We start from the raw sequence: 25778 nt of genomic DNA on the forward strand, positions 1-25778 counted from the left end.
CATGATGATGTGTCATGGAGTTTTAGCACATTAGGTCAATCAAATTAGCACCCATAATATTCTGTGGCCAAGGGGACTGGAAGTACAGAAAGGTTAAGAGAGAGAGTTGGGAAGACCGGGGAAGAATAACTCACATGGATGGGTGGATGGGTGGATGGATGGATGGATGGATGGATGGATGGATGGATGGATGTGTGTGTGTATGTGTGTGTGTCTATGGAAAAAGGGAGGGAGGGAGGAGAGGAAGGAAGGAGGAAGGGAGAAGGAAGAGAAACAAGTTTAAACCATTTCTAAAAAGAATCTAGCTCCCTTCTTTGATGGACAGATTGCAAAAGGACAGTGCCTGCTTAGAGGCAGGTGTGAGAAAGAAAAGATAATAGTCCTTTAAAAGTTTGCAATGACAAGAGACAGCAAGATTCTGTTCTCCAAATAGTTTCCATAAGCAGAATTAAATACAAAGATTCCTCTGCTTCATACATTTTAATAAATCAAATTCTAGAGAGAAAACATATTGCCAAACATTTAAACTCATGAGTTAGACATTCAAGAGAATAATTTTAAAAGCTACAACAAATCTTCAAAATTTCACAGTTGTTGAGACAAGGCCACTTTACCTTGAAACTTTCCTTTGACGTGGGAATCCAAGGAAGCTTAAGTTTTTCTTGTTGAAATCTAAGGGAAAAGAAATAATGTAACATTGAAATAGTTATGCAAATTGTTAAAAATCCGATGAGAAAAAACTCTCCAAACTGCTTTTGAACATATAATTTAAGAAAAAGAAAACCATTAACCAGACAAAAAATAGAAATACAAAAATGACACCTTCTAAGAATCAAATTCCACATGGAAATTTACATAGGCAAGTTTTGCTTTTCTCTTCCGGAAAGTAGCCAACATACTCCATGGGTAAATGAAAATAATAATAACAATAATAACAATAATACTTCTAACACCGTTCAATGTTACCATTTAAATTTGTTATGGCAACAAGAATAACTCAAAGCAATTAAATGCTAAATAAGGCAGCTATATACTCAGGAATAGAGGAGAAAATAAGCAATTTTGGTCCAGGCAACTAGAAATGTTTGAGATGCCTTTAAAGAATGGGGGTGGGGTCTGAAGAGCAAAGGACAACTCAGCTGTGTCTTTTGCTCTCATTAAAATCTACACAATAACAACCAATAAAAATAACTATTTATTTGTATTTTGAAGACAAGATAGGTATTATGTAAAGACAGCTGGTAACAATTCTATACAGGAAAAACATCCCAAATGAACAGGTTAATCAAAACCAGGCACAGACAAAATTTATAACCAGTCTAATAGCATGTAATCTGTTTTACAGCCTTTGGCTTACAGCATTTGTCCACTAAGAAAACCACAAATAGACCATTTACAGAAACTTCTTCCCCTAAGGAAGTGCCTTTTGCTCTTTAATATTTAGGGGCAGAAGCCCAAGGAAAAATAAGTACAAAATACATCAGATGTTGACACTTCATTATCCATCAAAATACATCCTCAGTCCTGGAATTTGGAACTGTGGCCAACTAAAGAAATACAATAAAATGAAAGGTATAATGCCAGTAAAACATCTAAGCTTTTCTCTTAACTATGCAAGTATCTTGTTATGTAATTAACCAAAGAGAAATCAATTCAGAAAGCTTTCAAGTGCTGTAGGGGAAAATTCCTGAATCTGAGGTCTGAATTGTTCAAGTCACTTCCCAATAGTGCATTTGAGCTGGAAAGCAGTTCTGATGTATAATGGCTGAGTTTCAAATATGATACTCAAAATAACCTTAGCGTTTCAGTTTTGTTCAATCAGTGAACTGAACATGCCACACCACTTCAGTAGTTACATTGAAAGCATGTATTTTCCTCTGTGCTGGAAGAAAGCCACTGAAAAGACAGTATCTTGTTCCAAACTGTCTCACATGAAGAGTTAATAAAAAGACGCTACTCACCACTGCCTACTGGAAATAATTTAGTATGTATAGCATTTGATTTAGAAAAATATTTTAGCTAAAGTGCAGCACATCTAGAATTTGATCCAAAGTGTGGGCATTCCAATTACATTTGCAATTTTTCTTACATAAAGGTTTCAGTGGTTTAGTAGTAACTTTAACTTACTAAGGGAAAACAAATTCACATTATCAGCAATCAGAAGATAAGCTCATTTATAAACTCAATTAGATATTTAAAGTGTCTTTGGAGAAATGTGTATAAGTAACTGAACACAGGAGAATACATAGGGCAAAATAGAGGACCCCAGGCATTCATCATGTTATAAAATCCATACATAAGTGCATTTCATATTTATCTTGCCTTACCTTGTTTCTCAGAGAATTTGAAAGCTCCCAAATAGCTGGAAAACCCTGGGCTTCTGAACATGGCTGCACACAGACGGCTCGGTCACACAGCCTGCTCTACAGCTAATTCTCAGCCAGCAACCACCTTCGTCTGGTCTAAGCAAAACTGGGTTGAGATTTTTCACAGTGCAGGACTAGAGCGACCAGGCACTTGTGTCTTTGTGCCTATGGTACAGGAGAAGCAAGAGGCCGCTGGCTGGAATAGCTCAGACCCCACAATCAGATTATGAACAGAAATTAAGCCTGGAGGCGCTGCAACAGACTAGAGCCCAGTGATGGGACGTGGGTGATGTAGATGACCAAGGCAAAGCCATGGAGCATCCCAGCATTTGCTCTGGTTAAGGAGACAGTGCTGCAACCTAACCATCCTCGGAGGAGTCAGATACAACTTCCTCTCCCTATGGACACACATACAAAGAAAAACCTACAGAGACCCTCGTGTATTGGGAAGAAGGGAACGCTTGAGTATTTCCAGGCTGCTGCAAGTCTGGCTTTGGCTAAGTTAAGTGAAGTATTTTACCTAACAGAGAGCCAAAAACCCATACTTAAGATTTATGAACAACATATGAGTGAAACTATGGGAAAAGAAAGGGCAGATATTACTAGAGATTCAAAATTTTAATTTGAGGTAGAAGCTATTAAGTTAAGCTTTGCCTATTAGATTGCCCCCGCTTAATTTTAACCACAATATGTAGTTGGTGAGCTCAAGCAATGCTCATGCAATTCCAAGAAAAATTCGCAATAATTACAGACTGATTGTACAGAAAAACGGAACATTCAAGAGAACCAGGAGAAATGGTCTCATTTGCAAGCTAAGGAAATAGGGCTAGATGAGTAGCTTGCTCCTGGATAGACAACTGTTTGGTGATGGAGCTATGGGATCTTGGGGAGGTGGGATCAAGATTGTGATTCACCACACCCCACCTAGGAGCAGGAACTCTGAGTTAGTCTTTGTATCTTTAGTTCTGGACACTGTACCTGGTGCACAGTAGGGCTGCAGGAAATGTTTGCTGAATGACCATAGGAAATCACGAGATAATCTCTTCTAAAAGCTAGAGATCTCCTTCTAAAATGGGTGTGTGGAGTTAGTATCCTGTGTTCAAACCAGGTGGACTTAGACTAATTTGTAAAATACAAACACACTTAAGGTGAAAATGAAGAATTATATGCTGAATTAATAAAGGCACATAAACACAAGGTACATCAACCCTGGGTACTAGAGGAGTCAGTGGTGGCATTTTTGCCATTTTTCTCTAAACTCATTACATTATAGTCATAAAATCAGGAAAAACTGTGGCAAATAGGATAGTTAAAAAAAACTCAGCGAGGAACAACGTCAGTACCTTGGATAACTAAATTAGAAACTTGATGGTAAGGTCATAGATAATCAGCAACAAAAAGAAAAAAGGGAGTGTTGGGAGGAGAAGAGGAAGGAGAGGAAATAGTAAAAGCAACTGATTCTGGAAATAAAGAGATGAACCAGGCATGGTGGCTGATGCCTATAATCTCAAAACTTTGGGAGGCCAAGGCAGGAGGATCAGTTGAGGCCAGGAGTTCAAGACTGGACTGGGCAACATGGTGAGGCCCTGTCTCTACAAAAAATAAAAAATGAGCTGGATGTGGTGGTACACACCTGTAGTCCCAGCTACTTGGTAGGCTGAGGTGGGAGGATTGCTTGAGCCTGGGAGGTCGAGGCTGCAGTGAGCCATGGTTGCACCACTGCACTCCCACCTAGGCAACAGAGTGAGATCCTATCTCAAAAAAAAAAAAAAAAAAAAAAGAAAGAAAGAAAAAAAGAATAGAGAGATAGGATGAAATAATATACATGTTGACATGTTGATAAATAATCCTTTATAAAGAATGTAAGTTTATGGAACACAGTATCACTGCTCATCACCCTTTTTGTGCCTGAAAATTACTCTTCCTATAGAATACTCAATTACAGTTATCTAAAAGAATCTAAATGTTTATTTTGAATTATTATTAAGGAATAAGTCTATTCTAATTTTTTTTCAAATTTTTCTGTCGCTTGCTTTTCCTTTTCTCCTTTTTTTTCAACATTTATTTTAGATTAAGGGGTACGTGTGCAGGTTTGTTACATGGGTACATTCAGTGATGCTGAGGTTTGGGGTACATGGGTCCCATCACCCTGGTACTGAGCATAGTACCCAATCATTTGTTTTTCAGCTCTTGTCCCCTTCCCATATTCGAAATTTGAAAATAAAATTCCAGTACACAATTTTTTTAATTGTTGGGTATTATCTTTAAGTTGGTAACGGAGTCTTACCAGAATTCTTTGCCTCACCCATGGATTACAGTACAAAGCAAACTGATTTAAATATGACATAGTTGTTGAAAGGAAAAAAGCACAACATTCTTTATGAAATTATGGATATAAAATTTAATCTATTATTTAGGTATCCTATCCATAGGAAACCAAATAAGACTGTGAAGAAAAATCTCTATTTTATGTTCATAGAAAGTATCTTTGAAAAATTTTCATTTACTCTCCAATAATTATAATGAATTATTATTTTTAATTTTTCCACTTGACATTCAAGAATTATTACTACTATTATTATCATTATTGTTTTAGGCTAGCTCATTCACATAGGGGAGCTACAAAATACCCAAACATTTCCTCACGTCATTCTGTAGGTTAACATATTTATTTGCAGAGAAATTCTAAGTTGTGATTGTAACTTTTTTTTTTTCCCCGCTCTGTCACCCAGGCTGGAGTGCAATGGCATGTCTCTTGGGTCACTGCAACCTCCACCTCCCGGGTTCAAGCGATTCTCCTGCCTCAGCCTCCTGAGTAGCTGGGATTACAGGTGCGCGCCACCATGCCCAGCTTATTTTTGTATTTTTAATAGAGATGGGGTTTCGCCATGTTGGCCAGGCTGGTCTCGAACTCCAGACCTCAGGTGATCCACCCACCTTGGCCTCCCAAAGTGCTGGGATTACAGGTGTGAGCCACCACGCCCAGCCTGTGACTTTCTTAAATTTCAGGGAGAAGACGTTTTAACCGAGCGCTGATGGTGGTGTATTCCCTTTTCAATAGCATCACACAGCTACCAGCTCAGCATGAACGCACAAAGTTCCCTGCTGCTGTGTCCACGGAGAAGCACTAATCTTACTCAGGGGCAATGCTTTATGGAAGTACAATATTTTACTGGATATTTTTAAGGCTGTAATCTTTAAAGAGAAGTAAAAGCAAATATTGAAGTTGCCTTTAGATGGGCATGCGAACCTGCTTTAGGAGAAGGGGTAAAACTGTGTGCCTGGGAGAGGCTGAGGGAGGTCACTGTCATAGCATGTCATGTAACATGGTCATGTCATGGTACACATCACACCACACCATGGTACACATGACATCGGGCCATGGTACATGCCATGCCATGTCATGGTACACGGGTGGTGGCTGGAGGAGACCTGAAGGATCTATGAGTGAGCCATTGGGATGCTGACACCCCACAGTGATATCACTGGAACAAGTGAATCAGGCCCTGGTGGACCCTGGTAAGACTGGAGACGAAGGGGCCTTTCTGATCACCTGGTCTTCATGTAATGAAATGTTAGATGACTCCTGTAGAATACTCAAGGTCACAAAGCTTGTGGCGTGGAAGTGCCAGGCTGAAAATCCACATGCTCTGACTCTCCCCAGGACAACTCCCACATTCCTGATCAGCCTGAGCACAAGAGAACCGGGGCCATTGTTGTAAACTTGTCCTGGATTGAGGTCATAGAGCCTGCCAGCCCTGGCCCACATGGATGTCACTGGTAAAGGGGCCAGCCTGATCCCAGAAGGAGACATCAGGCCAGCTGCAGTTGTCTTTCATAAACCTTATGATTTCTAGGTCTAGTTTTGATCCCACAGACCTTGCTCGAAACCAGGGCTACCCCCAGATATGAGTAACTAGGGCATAGCTAAGGCCATAAGGCTCAGAGAGAAGTCAGTGTCCCTGGTGGGGTGTGGGTGTTGTGTATGAAAAGAAGCAATTGATTATTATTTTTCCTTTTCTTCCTAATTCTCCCACGTTATTGGAGAGGAATAAGATATGGATGTGGCTACTTTGAAGTGTGTAGGAAGCAATGACTCATTAATTCTATTTCTAAAAATGCACACGAGGAAATTACTATGAATGAACTCAAGGGTGTTTACCATTTGTATACTGATACCACCCAATTGTCTGGCACTGAAGATGTGGCATCCAGTCCACTTTCCCACCAGTGTTTAAGGAAACCATCTCTCTTAAGCATATTTGATCTAAGTGTGCATATGCATATGAGTGCCATGGGCTAGGCCAATGCTGAATTATTATCTTGACGAGAAATGATGACGTAAAAATTAAGCTTAGTAGGATTACACTGAGGCCCAGCCTAGGTAACAATTGTGAGACAAGAAGTTTGGATTTCTTAGTTTCCTTCTGTGGAGATTTTATTTCAGGATTCTGGCAATGAAATATTTCTGTGAAACTTGTTTTGCACACTTCTATCTGTGTGCTTCTAAGTAAACTATAAATTCTGATTCTTTAAGTGTTTAAGTTTCCTATAATTCCTAATTTTCTTGGATATTTGGCACTAAGACCCTTGCTCTCTTTCTCTCACTGGATGATTTAGTAAGCCCTACTGGTGCTATTCTATTGAGTGGAAGTGAGAGGCTACCTTTGCCAGCTGAAAAATTCCAAATAGATAATTGAACTAGTGAAGACTGAGCTCTATAATAATTACAATTATTCATTCAGACAACATGAATATCATGACACGGTTTTCTCAATAACTGACAGACACATGTGATGGAATCCTCATGAGAAAATCCTTACTTTTTACCTAGGATTGATTTTTTTAAGGGTTGAGAAATATGACACATTGGAATTTTGCTCAATGCATTATAGTCATTGAGGTCTAAATACAGACCAAATTTTCTATAATATTAGTATAGTATTCTAACAGTGCTAGGATATGTTTTGATCACTGATGAATCTTTATGACTGAAGTACCCTTGCAATTGGGGTATAAATGTGAGTTACAATAATATGTGTTTTCCCATGAAACTTGAAATTGGATAAATTGATGAGCAATCTGGTACCTGACTTTTCTCTCCCGAATACATTTGGCTTCATTTTCGTTATGATGAAAGTGTGTGCTGTGAACGATGCCAATGGTAAATAAGACCTTTATGGACGCTCATATGAATGACAATCAGGGCCATTCCTTCAGGCAACATGATTACCCTTGTGCACTCTTCTTCTCAATGAGTGACTAGCATACTTGATGGGATCTGCAAGAGGGAAAATTTACTTTTTACTAAAATTGCATTGATATAATGTTGACAAGGCTTGTGATTATTGGTATCATCTCTAAGAGGTGATATTCATTTGGTCTACATATAGAAGGTAACCTATTAACTTCTAATTTATATGTCAGGTTGCTATGTTTTTACAATGTTTGTGGTTTATTGATGATGACTCAGAACATAAAGACTATGGCATTATGGCGACATGCTCTAATTCTGATATATAAATACCCCATCATTTATTAAATTAAATAAAATTATGAGTAGTATATCTTTTTCTGTCACCCAGGCTGAAGTGCAGTGGTGTGACCATAGTTCACTGTTGCCTTGAACTCCTGGGCTCAAGAAATTCTCCCACCTCATCCTCCTGAGTCTCTGGAACTACAGGCATGTGCCAACATGCCTGGTTAATTTTTGAACTTTTTGGTAGAGATTGGGTCTCACTATGTTTCCCAGGCTGATCTCCAGCTCCTGGCCTCAAGTGATCCTCCTGCCTTGGCTTCACAAAATGCTAGGATTACAGGCATAAGCCACCGCTCCCTGCTAGTAGTATTTCTTTTATTCTTTTTAACAATGCAAATGATTTTTTTTTGTTTTTTTAGACGAAGTCTTGCTCTGTCACCAGGCTGGAATGCAGTGGTGCGAGCTAGGCTCACTGCAACCTCTGCCTCCTGGATTCAAGCGATTCTCCTGCCTCAGCCTCCCGAGTAGCTGGGATTATAGGCATGCTCCACCATGCCCAGTTAATTTTTGTATTTTTAGTAGAGACGGGTTTTCACCATGTTGACCAGGAGGGTCTCGATCTCCTGACCTCATGATCCACCTGCCTCGGTTTCCCAAAGTGCTGGGATTACAGGTGTGAGCCACCGCGCCTGACTGCAAATGATTTTTTTAATTTTAATAGTTTTTTGGGTACAGGTGGTTTTGGATTAAACAGATAAGTTCTTTAGTGGTGATTTCTGAGATTTTAGTGCACCCTTACCTGAGCAGTGTACAGTGTACCTAATATGTAGTCTTTTATCCCTCACTCCTCTCCCAACCTTCCCCTTAGAGTCCCCAAAGTCCATTATACAACTCTTATGCCTTTGAGTCCTCATAGCTTAGCTCCCACTTATAAATGAAAACATATGATATTCGGTTTTCCATTCCTGAGTTACTTCACTTAGAATAATGGTCTCCAGCTCCATCCAGGTTCTTGCAACAGACATTATTTCATTCTTTTTTTACGGCTGAGTAGTATTCCACAGTGTATATATACCACATTTTCTTTATCCACTTGTTGGTCTATGGGCACTTAGGTTGGTTCCATGTCTTTGCAATTGTGAATTGTGCTGCTATAAATATGCGGGTGCATGTGTCTTTTTTATATAATGACTTCTTTTCCTTTGGGTAGATACCCAGTAGTGGGATTGCTGGATTAAATGGTAGTTCTACTTTTGGTTCCTTAAGGAATGCCAATAACATTTCTTTACACCAACAACAAACTATATAAAAAAGAAATTAAGAAATCAATCCCATTCATAATTGTATCAAAAAATAATAGTTGTAAATTTAACCAATTAGATGAAAGATCTGTATACTGAAAACTATAAAACATCGATGAAAGAAATTATAGATGACTCAAATAAATGGGTCCGTGAATTGGAATAATTAATATTGTTAAAATTAATGGACCCATTTGTGTATACATTTATAAATGTGTATTTGTGTATACATTTATAAACGTATAAAATGGGAATTAGTCTACCTGGGGTGCATATAGAAGACTGGGTAAATAAATTACACGAGCAAACCAGGGTTGAAACTCCATTACTGATTTGAAAAATTTTAAATATTATAGATGCACACACACCTAATCAGAATGACAGGAAATAAACCAAGACATTAATTCTCTCACAACTCAGAGATAACTCTGTTCATGTGTTTTCCAAAGTAACTTCTCTGTTTTCCAAGTATCCACCATATGCACGATTTCCTTCTGTAATTGCAAAACAATTAAATACAAATGAAGATGAAGGCAATAAGACCTCTTAAATCCCCAAAGCTTAGACATAGGCTAAAAATCCAGGAGAAAATCCTGGCATGAATGAATGGCGCCTATGGCCCTGTGGCACAAAATCAGCCTGCTCACTTCTTCCAGCAGATGCATTTTCTTGGCTCTAAGTTGAGGAGTTGGCCTAGATGGTCACCAAGATCCTTGATAACAGGCACCAGTGTCGCTTAACCTTGACACCAGGTGCGCACAGAAGAACCTTGCCCTGCCTATCAACATTGAATTCACCTGTTAAATCCCCTTCCTAAATGTTCTTCTTTATTACCAATCACACCTTTCCTGCTCAAAAGCCTTTATTGTCTCCTAGCTAAAGGATTATAAAAACTGGAGAGACAGCACGTGATGCACACTTCCGGGTGCATTTCTAGCACAGAGCCCAGCTCAGAACAAGTAAACTATCAATACTGCTTGAATGGATCAATCAATCAAATGAGCAGGCAAGCACTGAAATCACTTCTATCCTTAAATTTCTCCCATTCTTAGCCAACCACATTTCTTGAATAGTTTGCAGAGAGGAAAAGTATTATGTCTCTTTCCTCAGCTTGAGACTATTACTTAAAGTCTTCTTGTCTTTCCTAAAATCTGAAGCCATGATGTGAAACAGAAATATTTGCATGTAGGGAGAATCAGGAAGAACATGCTAAAGATTCGCTGGGGAAACTGGAAGTATCTTATTATTCTCTATTTCACCTACTTCGTTACTACGTGTATTCCTAGTTTTCTTCAGAACAATGTGTTCATCTGAGTTCCTGGGCATCTAACAGGATTTCTGAGCTAGGCAAAGGTAAAAACGGGGACAATGGGCCAGGCACAGTGGCTCACGCCTGTAATCCCAGCACTTTGGGAGGCCGAGGCAGGCGGATCATGAGGTCAGGAGATCGAGACTATCCTGGCTAACATGGTGAAACCCCGTCTCTACTAAAAATACAAAAAAATTAGCTGGGTGTGGTGGCGGGCGCCTGTAGTCCCAGCTACTCGGGAGGCTGAGGCAGGAGAATGGCATGAACCCCAGAGGTGGAGGTTGCAGTGAGCAGAGATTGCGTCACTGCACTCCAGCCTGGGTGACAGAGCAAGACTCCGTCTCAAAAAAACAAAACAAACAAAACAAAACAAAAAACAAAAACGGGGACAATGATTCCTGCAGTCCAACTATTGACAATGTCTCAGTATGAGTCCAGGTGAGACATGTCACCTCCCAAATTGACAAGGTCAAAAGATAAGGCATTAGATGACAGTCACGGTATTAAACCTTCAGGGACTGTGTAGCGCAGGTCACAGCGGCAGCTCAGACTTACAGGGAGGCTATTTGGGGAGTCAGACCCTGTCACTTGTTCTGGCTGATGACACGCAAGCACCCCTGCAACGCTGTCCTTTGAGGCAACTCTCCTTTGGGGGCCATCATCCTGGGGGAGAAAATGAGGGCAAAGCCAAGGGAAAGGGAAGTAGCCAGCACCTCCACTGCAGCCAGCCATTTCCCACCAGGGCCGAACAGGATGGCGCCTGTGACCTCCCCTGGCTCATCGCCGGGGGGCAGATGCAAGGCTGAGGGTCCTGGAGTATTTAATTCCTTTAGTCTTCTCGGTGACTTATCCTCATATGCAGATGAGAAAACCAGGATAGTGCCTGACCTAGGATAGATACATCAAGCCTAGACCAACAACTTAAAATACATCTCTGAAGGCAAAACAGGGCCTGGTAGTGGCTTATGCCTGTAATCCCAGCACTTTGAGAGGCCAAGTCAGGAGGATCGCTTGAAGCCAGGAGTTCGAGAGCAGCCTGGGCAACAAAGTGAGACTCTGTCTCTACAAAAAATTAAAAAAAAAAAAAATTTAGCTGGGCATGGTGGCACATGCCTGCAATCCCTACTTGTAATCAGCTACTTGTGAGGCTGAAGTGGGAGGATCGTTTGAAACCTGGAGGCCAAGGCTGCAGTGAGCTATGATCACGCCACGGCACTCATCCAGTGTGGGCAACAGATTAAGCCCTGTCTCTAAAAAAATTGTTTTAATAAAGGCAAAACAGCCATTCCCTGGCCAGCCACAATAAAATCAAAGAGGGAAATAGGACGGTGAGGTCAGGATAAAATGAGAGAACACGTATAGAAGCACTCCAAAAATGGACTGCATTATTTAATCCACACAAGGAACTCCGTATTGAAAAGGGATTCAGGTGCACTACATGCTCCTCCAGAGGTCCGTACGATGTCACCTCATGTCACCTTGTTGTGCTCAGTGAATATCAATGAAAGCACTCCCAGTCTACAGGAAAATGAGCTGGAATGAATGAATTAACTAATTAATGTATATATGTATGTATGTATTTATTTGAGACAGGGTCTGGCTCTGTTGCCCAGGCTGGAGTGCAGTGGCACAAACACGGCTCATTGCAGCCTCAACCTCCTGGGCTCAAGCCATCCTTCTACCTCAGCCTCTCGAGTAGCTGGGACCACGCCCGGCTATTTTTTGAAATTTGTAGACATGGGATCTTGCCATGTGCCCAGGCTGGTCTCAAACTCCTGGCCTGAAGTGATTCTTCCACCTTGGCCTCCCAAAATGCTGGGATTACAGGCGTGAGCCATCAAACCAACCATGAGCTGGAATTTAAATGTACAGTATAGGGGAGTGTGATATTATGACTAGCAGTTGTCTGAATACATACTGACATGACTTGTCAATACATTTCCAAAATCAAGAAGTGCTATGGAAATGATTTTAATGAAATCTACTATAAGCTACTAATGATGATGGCTGGAGTGAAATTCCAAAGCGAAGAACATATTTTCATAGCCCAGTAAAGGAGCATTTTGTATGCTAGCAACAGCCATAAATGGTATTCTCATTTTCTTTGGTGGATTTTCTTTATGTGTGCAGATCCTTAATCTGAGGCAGAACTGCCTGACCTGAGAAAATTGCCCCTAGGGAAAGCCCACTTAGGCCCTTTCATTTCCCCTTGATCACATCTCACTGGTCAGTCAGACTTTCCGGATTCCTCATTTTAGTCTAATTCTCCTCCTGCGTGCACTGTGAGATGCTCTGTGAATTTTGGTTAGTGGTAATATTTTGGACAAGCGTGCAAATAAAATGTTGCGTTACATCACTGCATAAGGTAATTTGAAACAGACCATGTAGGTAGAGATGAAAAGGCAAAGTACATTCAATAAGAAATGTTGCAAGTCACAGCTATTTTTTCTTTATCGGATGTGTTGAAAGAAAACCATGCCAGCCTTTCTAAACTTCAGAATTCTTTTTTAAAGAAAAGGCTTATTGCAATCACCTAAAAGACTTATTAATGTCTTTAAAGTTAATGTTCAAAAGAGTAATGTTAACATTTGTAATGAAATTATCTCCAATCGTTTTAGTTTCTGGTTCATTCCAAATCTATGGCTAATGACTCTTGGAGAGAAAAATTCAGGTACCTCAGAGGAAGAGAGAATGGTCAGCTGATTGTCAGAAAAGAAAGACATAGGTCAGTTCTGTGTTTAAATTACACACTGAATATACATATGATGGAATATTATTCGGCCTTAAAAAGGAAGGAAATTCTGATGCTTGCTACAATGTAGAGGAACCTTGAAGACATTATGCTAAGTGAAATAAGCCAGTCACCAAAGGACAAATACTGTACAATCCCGCTTATATGAGGTTTCTAGAACAGTCACATTCAGAGACAGATAGTAGAAGGGAGTTTATCAGGGGCTGGGCAGAGGGAAAATTGGGGAGTTGTTGAATAGGTAGAGTTTCAGTTTGGAATGATGAAAAAGTTCTGGAGAGGGATGGTGGTGATGGCCGCACACTCTGTGAGCGAATGCACCTAAATGCCACCGAACTGTTCACTTAAACGTGGTTGAAATGGTAAATGTCATGGTGTGTATATTTCAGTGCAATCTACAATAAAATGTGCACTGAGGGCAAATCACAGCTGACATACAATGCAGGCACATGCTGAGTACCTGGAGAACAGCTCTTGTGAGGGGCACATGGCCGGCCCACCACTCGCCGGAGGCCAGGAGATGCCAAGGACGATTCTGACCTCTTCAAAGCCCCAACCCACAAAGGGCTCTTAAACAATGATGTGACGAATAAACATAAAACTAGCTGTTCCCAGGAACGATGGCTCACACCTGTAATCCCAGCACTTTGGGAGGCTGAGGCAGGAGGACTGCTTGAGACCAGGAGTTAGAGACCAGCCTGGGCAACATAGTGAGACCCCCGTCTTTACCAAAAAAATTTTAAAATTAGCCAGGCATGATGGTGTAGTTCCAGCCACTCAGAAGGCTGAGAAGGGAGGATTACTTAAGCCCAGAAATTTGAGGCTGTGGTGAGCTTTGATCATGCTACCACACTCCAGCCTGGGTGACAGAGTGAGACCCTGTCTCTAATAATAATAATAATAATAATAATAATAATAATAATAATAGTAAACCTAGGTGTTCACTGTATGAGGTCTGTGGCTGCATCCCAGGACATCATAAGGTGTAGCGTGCCACACCTTCAGAGCTGCGGGGGCCCACGCCTCTCCTCTCGTGAGAAGAAGACCTCATGCAGAGGGGAAGGGGCTGACTTGATTACAATCGTCCAGGGAGAGCGGAGAAGGCTCTGCCAAATCCAGTCATTCAATGCTCACTACTTGATGGTTTTCACATGAACAGAAAGCAGGGAAACACTGAATCGTCACAGAGGAGAATTTCTTGTGAGTCTAAAAGTCCAGATGGCAGACAAGCACGTAGATAAAATGTCTGTTGGTACCGGATAGATCATAGCTGTTCTAGAGCTACACTCCAATAATTTGAAGGAAAGTTTCAAATAAAGTACTTTCTGGCTCTCCTTATTCTCAGAAGGGCATCTTAATAAAGTAACAACAATGACAATCTCAGCAATAATAATCAGTATGAAAATGCCAGAAAAGCTCATCAACCTGTGATCTCCAGTGTCACCCTTGTTTTCCATGGGTTATTTCTTATTTTTTGAGACAGGGTCTGGCTCTGTTGCCCAAGCTGCAGTGCAGTGGCACAATCACAGCTCACTGCAGCCTCGACCTCCTGAGCTCAAGCCAATTCCTCCCACCTCTGCCTCCTGAGTAGCTGGGACTACAGGGGCCCACCACCACGCCTAGCTAACTTTTGTATTTGTTGTAGAGATGGGATCTCAACATGTTGCCCAGGCAGGTCTCAAACTCCTGGGCTCAAGCAATCCTCCCACCTCGGCCTCCTAGAGTGCTGGAATTACAGGTGTGAACCACTGCACCCGGCCTCCATGGCTTGTATTAACTGGTACCCGAGACCTACCAGGCTTTCAGAACAGGTCCCCAGCCCCTTGCTGATTGATGCGGGGTAGGGGAGGGCGTGTTCGTGATATTTCACACGTTCATGATTGACTTTCTTCATGGTCATATTATTGCACCGGGAAGCAGATCCCGTGCTCACAGTGCAGGTGCCTTGGGGAGGTCATGACACAAAATAAATCAAAGGCACATTCCACACTGTCTGCTGAAATGACTCAAGACACGTTTATGCTCATGCGTGGGTGTAACATCTGATTAAGCAAAGGATATCAAACTTGGGTGGCCCTCAGACCACTTGTGGTATTTGTTTAAAATGAAAGTCCCCCCACCACAGGTGATTAGGATACGCCCACAGAATTAGAAAACCATGAATACAAGCCACTGATGACATAAAGCCTGGGAAGAAACAGGGAAACAGCATAATCAGATGGGGTGAGTGTGACGAAGGAAGGCTTCCTGGAGGAGGAGACTGGAGAGCTTACTTGTGGAGGAGATGGTGGCAATAGGTGAACAGGGAGGCCATGGGCCCTCACCTCCGTGCCAGGAAGAAGAGTGGACAGCGTGGGAACTGGAACTGGGAAGAGGCCTAACCGGGGCGTGGGCTTAAATGGTCCCATCCCTCTGCATGGTAAATGCGCCTGACAGCAATCACTTAGGCACACCCTGAGAATGGCCCTGTATGGCAGCGGCACCTGCATGGGGTTCAGGGTTCCAAGCTAAGGAATCCAGGAGAGGCCAACTGGAGATTCGTTCCTTATCTATGAGGAACATCTGAGCAACTTCCCCGCCCTGCTGCCACCACTGCATGCACAGGGGGTCCGGACTGTTTGTTTTGGGGTATGTGAAGGCTGCCAGGTGGAGATTGTCGGGGGAGGTGCCAAGTGGACATGCTATTGCTATATAAACTGCATGCCTTTTGAAAGCGGTTGTGGTTCTCCCGCTCAGCCCACTGCCACTGGACTCTCTCCCCTGTATGCAAGCCCACAACAGAACCCCGTGCCTCGTTCACTGGCTCTGGGTCTCTTCCTCAGCCTCTTTAACCTGCTGCCTTCCCATGGAGTCGACACGGGTTCAGCAAGACAGCCATCCACATTCAGAGGGAACGTGCCATGGGACCAGCCAGGGCATTCTGAGGTGGGAAGGGAGGCCGTGGACAGCCCGTGAAGAAGCATCAGAGCCATCCCTGAAGCCCAAGTGGAAAAAGAAAATTCAGATACTTGTCACACCCAGACATCAAGCTGGGATACATCATGCTGCTTGGTCTTCAGGTGGTGAGAAAATACATTAAAGAAATAGACAGGGTCTTGCTCCATCACCCAGGCTAGAGTGCAGTGCTGCAATCACAGCTCACTGAAGCCTCGACTTCGGGTTTGAGCAGTCCTCCCACCTCAGCCTCCCAAGTAGCTGGGACTATAGGTGCACATCACCATGCTCAGCTAATATTTTTATTCTTCTTTTTTTTGAGACAGGGTCTCCCTCTGTTGGCCAGGCTGGAGTGCAATGGCATGATCATGGCACATTGCAACTTTGATCTCCCGAGCTCCAGTGACCCTCCCACCTCACCTGGGACCACAGGCGTGTGCCACCACACCTGGCTAATTTTTGTAGAGACAGAGTTTTGCCATGTTGCCCAGGCTGGTCTTGAATTCCTGGGCTCAAGTGATCTACCTGCCTTGGCCCCGCAAAGTGCAGATATTACAGGAGTGTGTCACCATGCCCAGCCTATTCCTTATAGAGACAGTGGCCTCACTATGTTGCCCAGGCTGGCCTTGAACTCCTGGCCTCAAGAATCCTTCCACCTCATTCTCCTAACATGCTGGGATTATAGGCATGAGCCACCACGCCCGCCAAACTATTTTTTTAACAAGAGGAGAAAGTGAATTTGTGCTTTCCCTGAACAGCAAGCAGCAGATATAAGCAATGAAAAGAAGACAACGAGGACACCGCTCCATGCTCAAAAGAGACACCAGCAGAGCTGAGCCAGCAGCATCTCAGAAGTCATCTCCCAACTGTGCTAAAAATACACACACACACACACACACACTCTGAATCTGACTCCAGCAGTAAGAGCGGCCCTGTTCTCATGCAGCAGCTTATGAGCCCTGGTGCCCCAAGATCTCTGGAGGGAGGGGAGAACTGAAGCCGGGGTCCGGAGCAGTCAGGAGTCAGAGTGAGCCGCGGTTCACGTCTGTCTTCCCGGCAGGCTGTCCGACGCCTCAGCTCAATGAATGAGAAGCCGCTTAGACAAGGGATGTGAGCCAGAGGGCTCTGAGCGCGGTCACTGCCGCATCCTGAACGCAGGCTCCTCCAGGTGTTCGTTTGCCTCATGTGCAGCTTTGGTCCATGAGCCGTAACCCATAGAACCTGAGGCATCTGAACGAGCATTTCAGTGCAGGAAAGTGCCGTCTTCACTAACTTTCAGCTACTGCAGCAAGTTTGGAAGAAACTCAAAAGAGAAAAGATGGATTCAGCCTTACAGGTTCCGTTGGGAAAACGGTCCCCGTGGATGCTCGGCTGTGGCTATTAACCACACACACTCATTAAACAGCTTTACTGAAGAGAACAAAAAGGAGAGGGGAGGCTGGTTAATGCAATTTGAGGAGAGAAATGTACGATGGAGAGGTTATTGAGTGCATTCAGTCTACTCTACATTTTTATTTTAGTTTTTAATTGACAAATAATAAATGTACATATTTATGGGGTACGGAGTGATGTTTGGATACGTATAATGTATAGTGATCACAGATTCACTAGTGATCACTAGTGATTGCCCACTAAGCCCTAGACACATGAGCTATACCATTCTGTCCTTGGGGAAATCACCTCCCTAATGCAAGTGACTTATTCCACTTAGCTCACTTGTGGCAGCCCTGGAACGCAGGTCCCTTGGCTCCTAAAACTCTGCCATTTCCATTGTACCACCTGACTATCTAGTTATATTTCCTCCCTACTATACACATGACCTCACCATTCAAAAAAGTTTACTATAAAACATAAACAAGATTCTGAGAGTCCACAAAACATCTTGCATTAAAAGGAAAACATTCCACATTTCCTAATATGGAATACTATGCAGCCATAAAAAAGAACGAAACTATGTCCTCTGCAGGGACATGGATGAAGCAGGAGGCTACCATCCTTGGAAAACTAACATAGGAACAGAAAAACCAAATACTACTTGTTCTCACTTATAAGTGGAAGCTAAATGATGAGAACACATGGACACATAGAGGGGAACAACACACACTGGGGCCTTTCGGAGGGTGGAGGGTGGGAGGAGGGAGAAGATTATGAAAAATAACTAATGGGTACTAAGCTTAGTACCTGGGTGATGAAATAATCTCTACAACAAACCCCCATAACACATGTTTACCTATGTAACAAATCTGCACATGTACTCTTAAACTTACAAGTTAAAAAAAAATTTTCCTGATAAAGTCCATACTCTGTAGAATAAGCCCTGATACAGGACTGAACACACAAGCTACGCAGTGAAGAAAGCCCCGTACCATTCTGTCCTTCAGGCAGTCACCTCCCCCTACAAACCTCCTGTTTTCCAACCAACCCATAAAGTATGCCTGCCAAGGAGAGTGTATATTCCTGTCATCACAGAGCACTATCATTAATAGAACAGTACTAGGCCACGTCTCCGGGGCTCGGGTTCTCCAGCTTCGTACAGGACAGAAGCTCACTGCCACTGCCTCTGCCAGCCAGTCCCCAGCCACCAGCCTCCGCAGTCTACCTAATAAGGCAATCTGCAGGTTGACCGGTGGCTTACAGGTCACCACTGCAAAATGCACACTCTGGGCTTGAAGCAAAGGGAGAGGCTACCTTTTGGCAGACAAAGGGTTACCCTGTGCCAAAAACTCTTCCAAGGCTGCACTGGGACTCCATTTACATAATAATAGAAACTTGTCCCTGCTGTTGGCCAGACTCCAGCCACAGGGTCCAGCTTACAGAGCTGAAGAAAGCTGAACTTCTGCAGTGGCCTGGAGCTTGCTCAGCCTTTACATGGAAACGTCTCCTCTTTGCCTTCTCCCAACCTCATCAGAGGACTCCCAGAAAGTCCATCTTGCAGGAACTTATGTGGCATATATTCAATCTCCGAGACTCCCTGACTTCAAAACAGCAACCTGCAAATTGACTGCATATCCCGGATGCTTAAAAAGAAGCCATAGGTCAGGGGAACAATTCTTAGCATTCCAGAAAATAATTACACACCAGCGAAAAGTGGATGTCTGTATTTCCAACTAAGGAGGCGGAGTTGTTGGTCAAGCCATGCCTGATTACAAACATTCATTATTTTTAATTCTATGAAGGTCTAGGCTCAGAGACTCTCCCCCACCCTGGCCCCTGCACTATACTACGCATATAAGGAAAAGAACAGATCTCTGGTGATTAATTGCAGCACATTCATCATTGCACAAATTTTCTTCAGCTTTTAGCCACGGGGGCCCTTTGTCATTCAGAAGGCATCCCACCCACTGGCTCACCAGAATTTAATATGTCCCAACGGAGTTTTGAAATCTACCAGCATTTCAACAGTGGACTGGAGCTGCCGAACCACAGCAAAATTAGGAAGGGGTCAAGGAGCATGAGATAGCAATACCGTGGAGGTTAATAGTCAGCAAACCACTAGTTTAGAGTCCTGTGCCTAGTCAAATCTAGCACCGCTGAAACGTGTGCCGGTGGCAAACAGAGACGCATCTGACACTTCGTTCCTTCACTCTGCCCTTTGTGCCGGTGTCCAGTGTGGACTCTCTTCACGTTAAGACACTTCCTGTGCAGCTTCTCGGACACCCAGCAGTGAACATACAGCACCCATTCATTCTCTGCTTCTCTGGGAAATGGAGTCTGGGATGTCTGAAACAAGACTTATGAAAAATGGTTGCCTATTAAGGGCTATTATGTTGGGGATGTAAATAGCAGATTGATTTTTAATTTACACGAATCCAGCATTTACCAAACCAAAATAGTCCCCAGGAAATTCTCTGATAGAGTGTGAAAGGAAAATAGAATCTTGGGAACCCCAAACTCACTATGCCAAACGGAAAGTGAAGCTTAGGAACCGAGTCACACAAAAGCTGCCTGCCTTTTGTCCCCAGAAAGATAGCTGTGACCTCACAGGCTTAGGGTACCTTATGTAAAATGTAGATTTACTGTGCAAGAGACAAATGCGTAATTGACTTCCCCCTCCTTTGTTTTCACATGTAAAATGTAGATTCACAGAATGCTCATCAGAGCCTCACAAGAATGTGACCACTTGCCTCACTTCCTACCTCCCCCACCCCCCTTTTATTCCTTGTCCTTAAAATACTGAAGTCCTCAAACCCAAACCCAGTTTGGAAAAAGCACAGGACATTCATCCCACTGGGACTTGTGTCCCTTTTTCCCCAGGAGCATCCTGAATGTTGGCAAAATAAACCTTTAAGTGGATTGAGATGCCTCGGTGACTCAAGTCGGTTCACAGGAGTTTATCAGAAATTCCTGTCTAGATATTCATGCCAAAGGGAAAAAAAAACAAGGATGTGAGACACTCGACACCAAAAGCCTGTCCTCCAGCTCTGTGGAAAGCAGCGTTGGGAAACAGAGTTTTAAGTAACACCAACCCCATGCCGCCCTATCACATCATTGCCCGCACGGCCTCGACACTGAAGCACTCAGCTCACACTCACCTTTGTCTCCTCTAACTTAGGCAAAGGAGGAGAGGATCCACAGCTGGTGGGAATGTGGAGGGGAGGAGACTGACTCTGGGCCCACTGTAACCCCCAGAAACTGTGGGGACTTCACCAGTCCCCTTGCAAGTCCCCTGCAGCATGCAGCACGGAACAGGCTGGCATTTGTTTATCTTAATGACAAGTAGCTAATTTCCTACTGTTTAAGGCCAAGTTAGATGGCACTGAAGTACCACCGTATTCCCCCTTTCCTCTTCAGCTGCCGGCTTTGGGGGCTGTTTGAGCCCTAATTGGAACTTCCACCCAGAGACCAGGCAAGAAAAGAAAAGGAGGTGAGACAATTTAGCTGCTGGCTACTGACTTGCAGCAAGCTCTGTCAATCAAGACTCCTGGAACAGGGAGTCTGGAGTTGCCGAGAGACCTCGATCTACCTGGATGTTCTTATATGGCCAAACCTCAAGACCTCAGGAACTGCAAACTGAAGATAGTAATAAAAGAATACATTAATTTCCCACATAATAGGCAATGTCTACTGAACTAAAATTAAGTTTGTTCTCACTAAAAATAATGTTGTTGGCCAGGCGTGGTGGCTCATGCCTGTAATCTCAGCACTTTGGGAGGCTGAGGTGGGTGGATCACGAGGTCAGGAGTGAAGACCAGCCTGGCCAAGATGGTGAAACCCCGTCTCTACTAAAAATACAAAAAATTAGCCGGGTGTGGTGGCATGTGCCTGTAATCCCAGCTACTCAGGAGGCTGAGGCAGAGAATTGCTTGAACCTGGGAGGCGGAGGTTGCAGTGAGCCAAGATTGCGCCACTGCTCTCCAGCCTTGGCAACAGAGCAAGACTCCGTCTCAAAAAAAAAAAAAAAAAAAAAATGTTGTAAAGGAAAATTCCTCCCTTCCAGCCCCTGGGACTCTCTCCTTAATAATAAAGATATTACCAGACCTCCTGTCCCGTGGCTCCCCCATTAAGTAAGGCTGCCCAACAGGTTCCCAGCACAAAAGAGCTATTCACATGCTTGATTGTACTGAGCCAGCCCCTGACACTCAGCCTTGACGGTATATATTTAGTCACTGTCTACGAAGCAGAACTAGAACCACTGCATTTTCCCCCTGACATTAAAACGGTGCCAACCGCATGGACAGAATGATAGATTTTTATCAGATCTTTTCCTGTTCTGAAGAAAAAAAGAGAATTTGTTCACTTTAACATGTACTTTACACCTTCTGGCTAGTAGATCACATATGCCATCTGGCTGGGTGGCAGAAAGTGATCATAAAATGATGAAAGATTCAGTCATCTTTTGCAACCTATTTATATGTTTTATATTTAAGCACATTATCAGGCTGTATTTATGGATATTATTTTTAACCCGGACACATGCTTGTGTTAAGCTTGAAATATGCTGAAATACCTTTAAACCTCATCCTGCAGTGCTGATTTAACTTAGTAACAGTTATCCACATCTAAGAGTATCAGCTGAAGTACTAACCCCTCTTTGAAAAAACTTAAAAACTTGATTCCTGAACTGCACTATACCTCCCCCTGGTGGCAGAAAAGAATCAATGCATTTCCCAAAGCCAATTTTACGAAACACTCCAAATAGAAACCCTGAAGCAAGGACATCTTTGTTTAAAGTAGTTTTTTTTTTTCTTTTATTATTATACTTTGAGTTTTAGGGTACATGTGCACATTGTGCAGGTTAGTTACATATGTATACATGTGCCACGCTGGTGCGCTGCACCCACTAACTCGTCATCTAGCATTAGGTATATCTCCCAGTGCTATCCCTCCCCCCTCCCCCCACCCCACAACAGTCCCCGGAGTTTTAATATCTCCAAGACATGCAAGAAATTAAATGTTAGCAAATTATTTCATTCATTCACTCAACAAATATTTATGGAGCACCCAAGAGGCCAAGCCCGGTTCTGGGGCTGTGGATACAGTGAGACAAACTCCCTGTCCACACAAACTTATGTTCTAGTAATAACCAAATAAAGATTAATGTTTCACACACTTATTGGCCTTCTTTTTTAATATATGTGAAGTGAAATGTGTTTACATGCATGAAATCTCAAATACTCTGGGAACACCTGTGCTTCTGCATTGCTGGTTTCTCTCTTCAGCTCCTTGGCTGTCATTCTCACCTTGACCTCCCAGGCAGGTCCAGAACTTTCTACCCCATGCCCTCAAGAAGAACCTGTTGAGTAAAATGACCGTGGACCATGGCATTGAAACCCAGGGAATCCAAACTAAGAGGCTTTATTGTCAGCTATATAAAAGTGCTTTTGCTATTTTCAATTGTCTGTATTATAAGCTAATATACTGACAGTTATAAAAGTGAGGCAGTCTTATAAAACAGTAATAGCTCTCTCTATAAAACCTGATGCAATCCTGTGCCATAGTAAAAATTTTGTACATAAGCATTGCTACTGTGCGAACGTTTTACTCAGAATCTCACCTCTGACAAAGCAATAATAACTTCCCGATTCTCCTCCCCTGCACCTTGCACCTTTTTAAAAAACTGACAGCCTAAGAACTATCATGTTCCTAAATACGTGAGTCCTTCCAGCACATTAGGTGCTATAGGATATACCAGGACAGCAGACAGAACTCATGCCAGCTTATGTCATCGGCCTTGCTGCATGAAGCTCCATGCTGCGAAGGGATCTTAGCACACGTGGGGAGATCCAAGTGCTCTGGGTGAGGGCTGATGCCTGTTCCTGGCTTAGGAGGGAGATGAGCAAAGAGCCTGCCAGGCATTTACCACTGCTAGTACCTTACATAGTTCTGGGTACTGCTCTAATGCTCATGGGACATAAAAAGGTTTCTCTGGGCTGGGTGCTGTGGCTCATGCCTATAATCCCAGCACTTTGGGAGGCTGAGGCAGACAGATCATTTGAGGTCAGGAGTTCGAGACCAGCCCGGCCAACATGGCAAAACCACATCTCTACTAAGAATACAAACAATTAGCCAGGAATGGTGGTATATGCCTATAATCCCAGCTGCTTGGGAGGCTGAGGTGGGAGAATTGCTTGAACCTGGGAGGCGGAGGTTGCAGTGAGCCAAGATGGTGCCACTGCACTCCAGCCTGGGCAACAGAGTGAGACTCTTTCTCAAAAAAAGAAAGAAAGAAAAAAGGAGATTTCTCTGAAACAATGTCACTGTTTTTAAGCATCTAAGTGTAATATTTGCATATTCTATCTTCCAACATGTTACCTATTTCCGAATAAGAAAATAAAGCCTCTTCGATATTTCACAAGACGAGGGGCAAGAAGAAGCTTCTAGAAGCACACAATTTCACAAAAGCTGAATACATGTTGGTTTCTCATTTCTGTTTTAAATTCTACCTAAGTCGCCCAGGTGCTGTTCAGTTTCTTGCAGCTGCGATTCTTCCAGTTAACAGTGAGACCTCCGTAATGGAGGTTTCAATGTCAAGGTGTCCATCGTTGCATGGACTCTGACAGTTACATAGGAAGGGGAGGAGCATTTTCCAGACCCAATATTTGATCCAAATTAACAGTAAAGTAAGCATAAAAAATCAATGTTAAAACATGCAAGGTGAACTTCGTTAGGTAAAAATCTTCTCTTGGGGTAAAAGAAGCCTAGTTGATTTTCAAGCAAAATCTGTGTGACTAAAATTACACTGAGTCTAAACAAAATTCAAATCATTCATCTAAATATTTCCTTCATGATCAAGGCCTAGATTAAAGTTCATTCTAATGACTAATGTTCTATCTCATTCTTTAGGGCTAGCAAAAGGGTGGTGGAAATAGGTTGAATTTCAACTCACTTTCTAAATTTAAAGGGAAAAAAGTCTCTAAAATTCTAATTTATTAAATTGTTGAAGGGAAGTTTTAAACAAAAGCAGGACTTTGGATATTCAAGGTCACATTGAAAGCTATCAAATATGGTGATCCAGGTTTAAATATTACCTTGAAGACTGTGACCCTAATCTGTGCTATGTTTAAAATTTTTTGATAGCAGCCACATTGATATTTGTAGAGTTAGAGAATACTTGTTGAAAAAAAAAGAGATATTCTGTCATTTTATAGTAAGATCATATTATAACGCAATACTTCATTAACATTTTACACTATTATAAAAGTACACACAAGACACAGCCTGTCCCACAGTCCTCTGCAGGCTCTGACAGTAGCGGACAGTTGGATGTTAACTGTTAAGTGCCTGAAACTCACTCCTGGACCTTCACATAAAGGATATAGGCTGGTGTCACTAAAGATCCCCAAATATTTCAACTGTGGACTCGAGAGCATTTCTCACTCCCCATCTGCCCATCAGGAAGATTCCAGACCAAGGGAAATCCACACGTGGGCCCCCCAGTTGCCTATCTGTCAGACTCAAGTCCTTAGAAGCCAAAGATGGTGTTCACTAAAACATGAACAGGGTGGTTATCAAAACCCAAATACATCAAATGCCTTCCACTCTCTGCCTCCCGGCCTCCTTCTCAAATCTCGGGCAATTCACCTCTAATTCAAACCTTCTAAGTAAAAGAACTATGGAACTTCCCAAATTTACAATGTAATATTTTGGACAATGTGCCAAAACTTATTAAGAATATTTAACACCATACACATGTTAAGAAATAGTCAATAAATCAATCCTATAATTTTTCATAAGGAAAATAATGTCATTAAACGGACTGCGCCCAAGCCCTTATCCTTAGAGACTGAGAAATGCCCTTTTACTCTTAATTTATACCCAGTTCTAAGAAACTTGGCAAAACTATGGAGACAGTAAGCAGATCAGTGGTTCTCTGGGGTTGGGAGGGGAGGGAGGAATACATAGGTGGAGCACAGTGGATTTTTCAAGGCGGTGAAAATACCCTGTAGTGTACTACAGGTTGAGCATCCCTAATCAGAAAATCCAAAATTGGTTCAGCTCCAAAATCACAAGGTTTTTGAGCCTTGACATGAGACAATGACACTTTTGATTTCTGATTGTTCAATGGACACAAACTCTGTTTCATACACAAAACTATTTAAAATGTTATGTAAAATAAACTTAAGGCCATGTATATAAGGTATACATGAAACATAAGAGAATTTGGTGTTTAGACATCAGTCCTGTCCCCAAGATATCTCAT

General features: G+C 42.6%; 1 protein-coding gene and 1 pseudogene across 1 annotated transcript in view; one reads left to right on the plus strand and one right to left on the minus strand.

Moving 5' to 3' along the window:
* Positions 1–25778, minus strand: part of LOC100977039 (supervillin) — a 277602-nt gene that overhangs the window by 112263 nt on the left and 139561 nt on the right. The window contains exon 4 of the mRNA XM_063607305.1: positions 615–672. Coding sequence (XP_063463375.1) covers positions 615–672 — 58 coding nt within the window. The remainder of the gene's footprint in view (positions 1–614; positions 673–25778) is intronic.
* LOC112441072 (small nucleolar RNA SNORD115) lies at positions 6668–6743 on the plus strand (annotated as a pseudogene).

This window comes from Pan paniscus, chromosome 8 (genome assembly GCF_029289425.2).
Source record: "Pan paniscus chromosome 8, NHGRI_mPanPan1-v2.0_pri, whole genome shotgun sequence".
NCBI classification, from domain to species: domain Eukaryota; kingdom Metazoa; phylum Chordata; class Mammalia; order Primates; family Hominidae; genus Pan; species Pan paniscus.